The sequence below is a fragment of the Papio anubis genome, chromosome 18, assembly GCF_008728515.1.
Source record: "Papio anubis isolate 15944 chromosome 18, Panubis1.0, whole genome shotgun sequence".
NCBI classification, from domain to species: Eukaryota; Metazoa; Chordata; class Mammalia; order Primates; family Cercopithecidae; genus Papio; species Papio anubis.
The window spans coordinates 46261810-46269910 of record NC_044993.1 but is presented as its reverse complement, the minus strand read 5'-3'; the positions used below and the strand labels follow the sequence as shown (position 1 = coordinate 46269910).

The window sequence follows — 8101 nt, the reverse complement described above, 5'->3', positions numbered from 1 at the left end:
GTCCCCACGACCAGGGCAGACCCCTCGCCCCCTGCCTCTGTTCGCGCGTGCACGTGTATATGTGTAGGTGTGTGGGGGTGTGTGTGTGTGTGACAGAGAGAGAGAGAGTGAGCACATGCATGTGTACTGCAGAAAGGGAGACTTCAAGGAAGGGATTACCATGGTTGAGCTGAAGAACTCACATTTGGGTCACACATACAATCTTTCTAGGAAGCCTGGCTTCCTTTTTGTTTTCTTTTTTGAGACAGGGTCTCGCTCTGTTGCCCAGGCTGGAGTGCAGTGGTGCAATCACAGCTCACTTCAGACTCGAACTCCTGGGCTCAAGCGATCCTCCTGACTCAGCTTTCCAAAGTGCTGGGATTAAAAGCACCAGCCACTGTAGTCACCCTGGCGTGCTGTATGGGGCTATAGACAGAATTAGATTTTCTGCTTTGTCTACCCCATCAGAGCAAAGATGACACACATGTTCTCAGCAGTCCTTGTGCCCCCATGCTCAGGTTGACCCTTTTCAGTCTCTGCACCACTTCCCACTCCCACATTGTCTGTACCCGCCACTACCCCTCCCAAGCATCGCCAAATCCTCAGCTCTTGCACACAAACCACACCCATGAGTGGACGCACGCAGGCACTGGGGTTTCTGAGAACTACACACCCAGACAGAAACTCAGAGGAGAAACCGCGAAGCCTCTGGCTGCCTCTGTCCCTGGGTGGGGAGAGTGTGGTGGCATGGGCCAGGGCCAGCCTCGAGTCCAGGTGCCCTGGGAAAGATCACAGGCCTGCCTGAGAGCATGGGCCGGTGGCCCCACCCAGCCATGCTCCTGGCTGGCCTGGGGGACCCAGAGCCAAAGGTGGTTGCGGGCTGCCCAGGTTCCACAGCCCTTGCAGCTACGGGGCAAGGGTGCTTTACAAAGTTAATCCTAGGAGGGAGTTTGCCATGTTCTCTTGTCCTTCTTCTTCCCAGACTCTGGTCAACCCAGGGTGGGGTGTAGGGGAAAAGGGTGGGGTGTAGGGGAAAAGGAGAATTCTCAAAGAAATCACAGGTCAGACAAATTTGGCCGATGGAGACTCAGCAGCCGTTTCCAAGAACAAGAAAGAGGGGGAAATTCTGATGGAGATAAATAGGGGTGGATGAAGAGGGTTTATTAATTCAGTCCACAGACGTTGAGAGGTGCCGGCCTTGCCCTGCCCAGGTGCTGGTTGCAGGTGCTGGGTGAGGATGCCAGCAGGAAATCCAGGGCTGAGAGGCCTGATGAGGATTCAGAGTGAAGAGGCGGGTGAGGAGGCAAGGCGCGGTGGCTCACGTCTGTAATCCCAGCACTTTGGGAGGCCGAGGCAGGTGGATCACCTGAGGTCAGGAGTTTGAGACCATCCTGGCCAACATGGTGAAACCCCGTCTCTACCAAAAATACAAAAAAGCAGCTGGGCGTGGTGGTGGGCGCCTGTAATCTCAGTTACCCGGGAGGCTGAGGCAGGAGAATCTCTTGAACTTAGGAGGCAGATGTTGCAGTGAGCTGAGATCATGCCATTGCACTCCAGCCTGGGCAACAAAGCGAAACTCTGCCTCAAAAAAAAAAAAAAAAAGAGAGAGAGAGAGAGAGAGATTCGGGTGAGGATCAGGATGCCAGGTGGAAATGTGGGAGTGAGGGGGCAGTGTGAAGGTGAGAGGGAAGGTGCTGGAGGCTGGCTGAGATTCCGGCCTCCAGCCTTACTATTCGCCAGCACTTAAGGGGCAGCCCTGTCTCCCGCCTCAGGCTCATCAGGAGCGGGGGCATCCAGAGCCCCATCCTCGCTGGCCACCAGCGGCTCCTCCTCCCCTTTGAGGTTGGAGCCTGACCCAGACTTCAGCTCCTCCATCGCCAGGGAGCCCTGGCGAGACTTCCGTCTGCCAAAGAAAGTGGTGAGCGTGGGCCGCCGGCCAGACCCCTCCCCGTCGGGGACCCCAGAGCCCTTGTCGCCCCCGGACCCTCCCACGGTCACTGTCACGGCCCCCTCCTCAGGGACCTGGGCTGGCCCAGCCCAGGCGTCCACCACCCCGTTACGCTTGCCGCCTCTGCTCAACACCAGGGCCCCTGTCCGCCGTTTCTGCCGCCGGCGCCACAGCAGGAGCAGAGCCACGAGGACTATGACTACCAGCAGGGCCACAAGCACGGCCACTGGCAGCATGCCTCCTGAGTTCTCATCTGGGTTCCGAAAGGGCACAGTGATTGCGTTGGTGGAGGTCGTTGGAGTCATCATCGTGGATAGTTTTACACTAGAGACCTGGGGTCCACTGGCCCCACTGGAGGGCTCCAGAGAGCCAGTTGTCATGGTAACAGGGGGTCCAGTGGTCACATTGGAGGGCTCCAGAGAGCCAGTTGTCATGGTAACAGGGGGTCCAGTGGTCCCAGTGGAGGTCTCCAGAGAGCCAGCTGCTATGGTAACAGGGGGTCCAGAGGTGCCATTGGAGGACTCCAGAGAGATAGTTGCCATGGTAAGAGGGGATCCAGAGGTGCCTTTGGAGGTCTCCTGAGAGCTAGCTGCCACGGTAACAGGGGCTCCACTGGTCCTACTGGAGGTTTCTGGAGAGTTCGTTGTCATGGTTCCACCTGTCATGGTGTGGGATCCTGGAGAGTTTGCTGTTATGGGAACAGCAGGATGACTGGTTGCATGAGGGTTTTCCTGGGGCATTGATGACATCTCGAAGGAAACATTCTGTAAGGTTGTTGGCTCAGGTAAGGGGGAACCAGTGCTGGCACCAAGGGAAGTCCCAAGAGGGGATCCCTCATTGACAGAAGTTGAGGGAGGTAGGGCTGAGGTCTGGTCCCCAGCGCTGTCGGCCTTAGGGTCACTTGTTATTGAAGCGGTGTACATCTCTGAGTCGATGCTCAGGTATTTGCTAGTAGAGACCAAAGGACCAGAAGTCTCTCCGGGCATGGGTGTCTGCATAGCTGTCGTGTCTCCCAGAGCCTCTGGACTTACCACAAGCACCCCAAGGAGGAGGAGAAGCACGGCCATTTCCAGGCAAACAGGCAGGAGCTGGGACCTGCAGGTGGGCAGCCGGAGAAGCAGAACACGCGGGAGTTGCCGGAGGACCTGGCCGGGCCTCCCCTCTGCCCACTTCCCTACCAACGGCCAGGCCCAACCTGCGGTTTAACGGTTTTTTCCATCCTGGCTTTTACTGTTATCAGAAATGACAGAGGAACAGATGCTGGCAGCTCCCCCATCAGCCCCATCCCAAGGCTCCCTCCAGCCTCGGTAGCTCAGACTCCAGCAGTGGCCACCCTCTCCTGGCCTTCCCTGACCCTGTGCAGCCCAGTGGCTCCAAATCTCTTCCCATCATCACCTGTCAGAGTCTTTTCAAGCCACAGGCACATTTCCAGGCCCACTGAGGCCCCTACCCCACCAAGTCTCACCCTCTTACCGGCTCAGCTGATAAGGACGCAGCGCTGGGGCCAGGTCACTCCACCACCTCCCGAGGCTGGGGCAAGACTGAGGAGGACAGGGCCCCAAGGGGAAAGGAAGTGGGCCCTGGCTCCACCCACCCCACCCACCCCTCCATCCTGCCCCACCCGCCCTGCTCCCACAGCTGCTGGGCGAAGACAGCACCATGACCTGCTCCTTCAGGGGCCAGTGGGGTGTCTGGGGGTCTGGGGCTCACCTGAGGCAGGCAGGGAAGTGCGGGATCTGGAATCTGGATTACTGGCTCTTGGCTGAGGAATGGGATGGAAGGGGTGATGCTAGGGATGGCTGGACTCAGAGGTGGGTGGTGGGAATATGAGCCTGAGAACTCAAGGGTGTAGAGGAGGAGGTGGGAGGGGAGGGTGGTTTCCTTTGCATTTGTGGTCCCCAAGCTGTTAGGCCAGGAGCTGAGTGGTGCCATTTCCTGCCCTCAGAGCTCCCAGGAAGTAGCAGGGCAAGAGGAAGCCCCCGAGTCTGGCTGGGGGCCGTGAAAACCTTTGCAAGCTGGTGAGCTCTTGACTCCCTCACGGGGAGCTGGGGGTCACCCCAGTGGCCCCCAGTCAGGGAGGCTTGGCTAAACCAAGGTGGTTCCTACACACTGCATATGCTCGGATCTTATTTCAGCAAACTAGTAAAGATATGGGACTCTTTCTAGTTTTTATTTTATTTTATTTTATTTATTTATTTATTTTGAAGTGGAGTTTAGTGCAATGGCATGATCTTGGCTCACCGCAACCTCTGCCTCCCAGGTTCAAGCAATTCTCCTGCCTCAGCCTCCCGAGTAGCTGGGATTACAGGCATGCGCCACTGTGCCCGGCTAATTTTGTATTTTTAGTAGAGACGGGGTTTCTCCATGTTGGTCAGGCTGGTCTGGAACTCCTGACCTCAGGTGATCCACCCACCTCAGCCTCCCAAAGCGCTGGGATTACAGGCGTGAGCCACCGCGCCCGGCCAGATGTGGGACTCTATATGGAAAAGTGTCTGGAAAGATATCCACTAAGGGATTCACCTAATTGTCTTTGGATAGGTGAGAGTAGGAGGCCGAGGCATTTTCTTCTTTGAATGGTTCCCATTTCCTGACTTTCCTCTAATTAGCAAGCTTTGACTCTTGGTTTGTGTATGTCTTTGGTTTTTGTTCTTTAAAAACGAAAATCAGTCCCGGGCGTGGTGATACATTATGCCTGTAGTCCCACCGAGGCGGAAGGATCCCCTAAGCCCAGGAGTTTGAAACCAGCCTGGGCACCACAGCAGAAACCCTGTCACTAAAAAAAAAATGCATAAGTTTTTAAAATCAAAACTGATTTGTATATTTTAAGAGCAACATGTGCACAATAGAAGATTCTAACAGGTCCTTGGGACTGTGCCCTTTCCACAAGCTGATGAGTTTGTCTGACCCAAAGACATGAGACTCCAGGGTGAGAGCCGCAGGAATTAATTGCTCACACCAAGCAACAGCAGCGTGATGTTTGCGTCAGTTCCCCTTACCCCAAGTCCCACAGAGGCAACATGGAAGGACCCAGACTGACACCGCGCACATAGTGGGCCTATATCGCAGCCACAGAGCTCTGAGCTTGAGAGAGTCCCCTCCTCTAGGGCCCCTGGTAAGCCCAGTGTCCCACAGGGAGACATGTCTTCATCCCTCAGGGGTGCTCACTGCAAACACAGCACTGGGAAATGGCTTGAGTACAAAGTGTTCAGAGGCTAGGTGAGGTGGCTCACGCCTGTAATCCCAAGACTTTGGGAGGCTGAGGCAGGCTGATCACTTGAGGTCAGGAGTTCGAGACCAGCCTGGCCAACATGCTGTCTTTTCTGCACACAGTGGCTCGGAATGGTAACAGGGTGCCCATTCTGCAGAAGGGATGAGGGACGCAGGAGCAAAGGAGGGTAGGTTAGAGGGCTGCATCATCAGGCCCAACGGACTTCCTGTCCTACCATCACCATCTTCCGGCTGCATGACCTTGAACAAGTCACACAACTTCTCCAATGCCCTAGGACCACCACCTTCTTCATCAAGTAACTGCAAGGATTAAATGAGATAATGTCAAGTGCACAGAAAAGCGGTTACCAGCACAGGACTCTGGGTTCCTGTCCTACCTCTTGCACTTGGGCAAAGGACTTAACCTCCTTATCCCTCTGTTGCTTTGTATAAAATGGGGATAAATTATGGTAATACCACATAGTTTGTTTTGATGATTAAGAGTTAATACATATAAACGACTGGGCACGGTGGCCCATGCCTGTAAGCCCAGCACTTTGGGAGGCTGAGGCAGGTGGATCACCTGAGGTCAGGAGTTCGAGACCAGCTTGGTCAACAGGGTGAAACCCCGTCTCTACTAAAAATACAAAAATTAGCTGGACATGGTGGCGGGCACCTATAATCCCAGCTACTCGGGAGGCTGAGGCAGGAGAATCGCTTCAACCCAGGAGGCAGAGGTTGCAGTGAGCAGAGACTGTGCCATTGCACTCCAGCCTGAGCAACAGAGTGAGACTCCATCTCAAAAAACAAACCAAAAAAAAAAAAAAAAGTGCTCAGGACCTGGCATTCTTGATACACCCAATATATCACACAAAAAGACTCCACACCCATCACCTCCAGACAAACATTCCTAACAGTGTCTATGTCTACACGAGCATGTATTCATCCATTTTAGTGTTTTGCACTTTTCACATTCCCCATAATAAAAAAGTTTAAAACAGGCCGGGTGTGGTGGCTCATGCTGGTATTCTCTCTCTTTTTTTTTTTTTTTAGAGATGGCTTCTTGCTGTGTTGCCCAGACTGGTCTTGAACTCCTGGGCTCAAGCAATCCTCTCATCTTGGCCTCCAGAAGTCCTGGGATTACAGGCATGAGCCATTGTGCCTGGCTTCTGTAGTATTCCCAGTAAAAAATGTATAACCTGCCTGGGTGCAGTGGCTCACTCCTGTAATCCCAGGACTTTGGGAGACCCAGAAGGGATCGCTTGAGTTCAGGAGTTCAAGGCTGCAGGGAGCTATGATTTCGCCACTGTACTCCACCCTGGGTGACAGAGTGATACCTTGTCTGTAAAAAAAAAAGAAAGAAAGAAAGAGAGAGAAAGATCTAGAATCTGATCCCTGTTCGCCCCTTCACTGCTGCCTGCTGGCCTGACCCTCCGTCTTCCCTGGCCTGGACTGCTCTCCCTGTGTGAGATCTCATCCTCCTCCGGGCTGTTTTCCATACAGCAGCCAGAGGGACCCGGATGAAACATCTGACCCCACCCCTCCTCTGCTCGGAACACTGAGACCATGCCCACTCCACTCAGGGTAGAAGCCAAGTCGGCCACATCCGATCTGACCGCTGCTTACCTCTCTTACCCACGTTGCTTCTGCCCCTCCACCCAAGGCCCTGCCATCCACGTCCGCCACCCGGACCTCTGATGTGTCCCTGGAGAAGGCAAGCCCAGGGCCTTTGCGCCATCTGTGGCGGCTACCCCAGGGCTCCCCACCCAGATGTTACTTGGCTCCTTTCTCATTCTTTGCTCAAATGTCACCTTCTCAGGATGGCTTTGCTTGGCCAACCTATTTACTTAGTTATTTGTTTGTTTTAGACACAGGGTCTCACTGTGTCACCCAGGCTTGAGTGCACTGGTACAATCATGACTCACTGCAGCCTCGACCTCCTGGGCTCAAGAGATCCTCCCGCCTTGGCCTCCCAAGTAGCTGGGACTATAGGCACGTGCCACCATGCCAGTCTAACTTTTAATTTTTATTTTTTGAGATGGAGTCTCGCTCTGTCTCCCAGGCTGGAGTGCAGTGGCACAATCTCGGCTCACTGCAACCTCCGCCTCCCGAGTTCCAGCGATTCTCCTGCCTCAGTCTCCCAAGTAGCTGGGATTACAGTTGCGCACCACCACACCCGGCCAATTTTTTGTATTTTTATTTTTATTTGTATTTTTGAGATGGAGTTTCACACTCTTGTTGCCCAGGTTGGAGTGCAATGGCGCGATCTTGGCTCACCACAGCCTCCACCTCCTGGATTTAAGCTATTCTCCTGCCTCAGCCTCCTGAGTAGCTGGGAATACAGATGCCTACCACCAAGCCCAGCTAATTTTCTTTTTTTAGTAGAGACAGGGTTTCACCGTGTTGGCCAGGCTGGTCTTGAACTCCTGACCTCAGGTGATCCGCCTGCCTCGGCCTCCCATAGTGCTGGGATTACAAGCGTGAGCCACAGCGCCCAGCAGTTTTTTGTATTTTTAGTAGAGACAGTGTTTTACCATGTGGGCCAGGCTGGTCTCGAACTCCTGAGCTCAAGTGATCCGCCCTCCTAGGTCTCTCAAAGTGCTGGGATTACAGGCATGAGCCACCATGCCCGGCCTAATTTTTAAATTTTTTATACAGATGGGGTCTTGCTTTGTTGCTCAGGCTTGTTTCAAATTCCTAGGCTCAAGTAAGCCTCCCACCTCAGCCTCCCAAAGTGCTGGGATTACAGGCGTGAGCCACCGAGTCCAGCTGGCCACCCTATTTAAAATTGCACCCCCGGTGGGCATGGTGGCTCACACCTGTAATCTCAGCACTTTGGGAGGCTGAGGTGGGTGGATCACGAGGTCAGGAGATCGAGACCATCCTGGTTAACACGGTGAAACTCCCTCTCTACTAAAAATACAAAAAATTAGCCGGACGTGGTGGCATGCGCCTGTAATCCCAGCT

At 54.2% G+C, this 8101-nt stretch overlaps 1 protein-coding gene across 1 annotated transcript; it reads right to left on the bottom strand.

Moving 5' to 3' along the window:
- Positions 1 to 343: 343 nt before the first annotated feature.
- On the bottom strand, positions 344 to 3504 carry SPN (sialophorin). Its single transcript, XM_017954552.3, has 2 exons — positions 3401 to 3504; positions 344 to 3022 (listed from the first exon to the last, which is right to left on the bottom strand). Exon 2 carries the CDS (start codon positions 2992 to 2994, stop codon positions 1723 to 1725), a length of 1272 nt encoding a protein of 423 aa, XP_017810041.1. The 5' UTR covers positions 2995 to 3022; positions 3401 to 3504; the 3' UTR covers positions 344 to 1722.
- Between the last annotated feature and the right edge of the window lie 4597 nt (positions 3505 to 8101).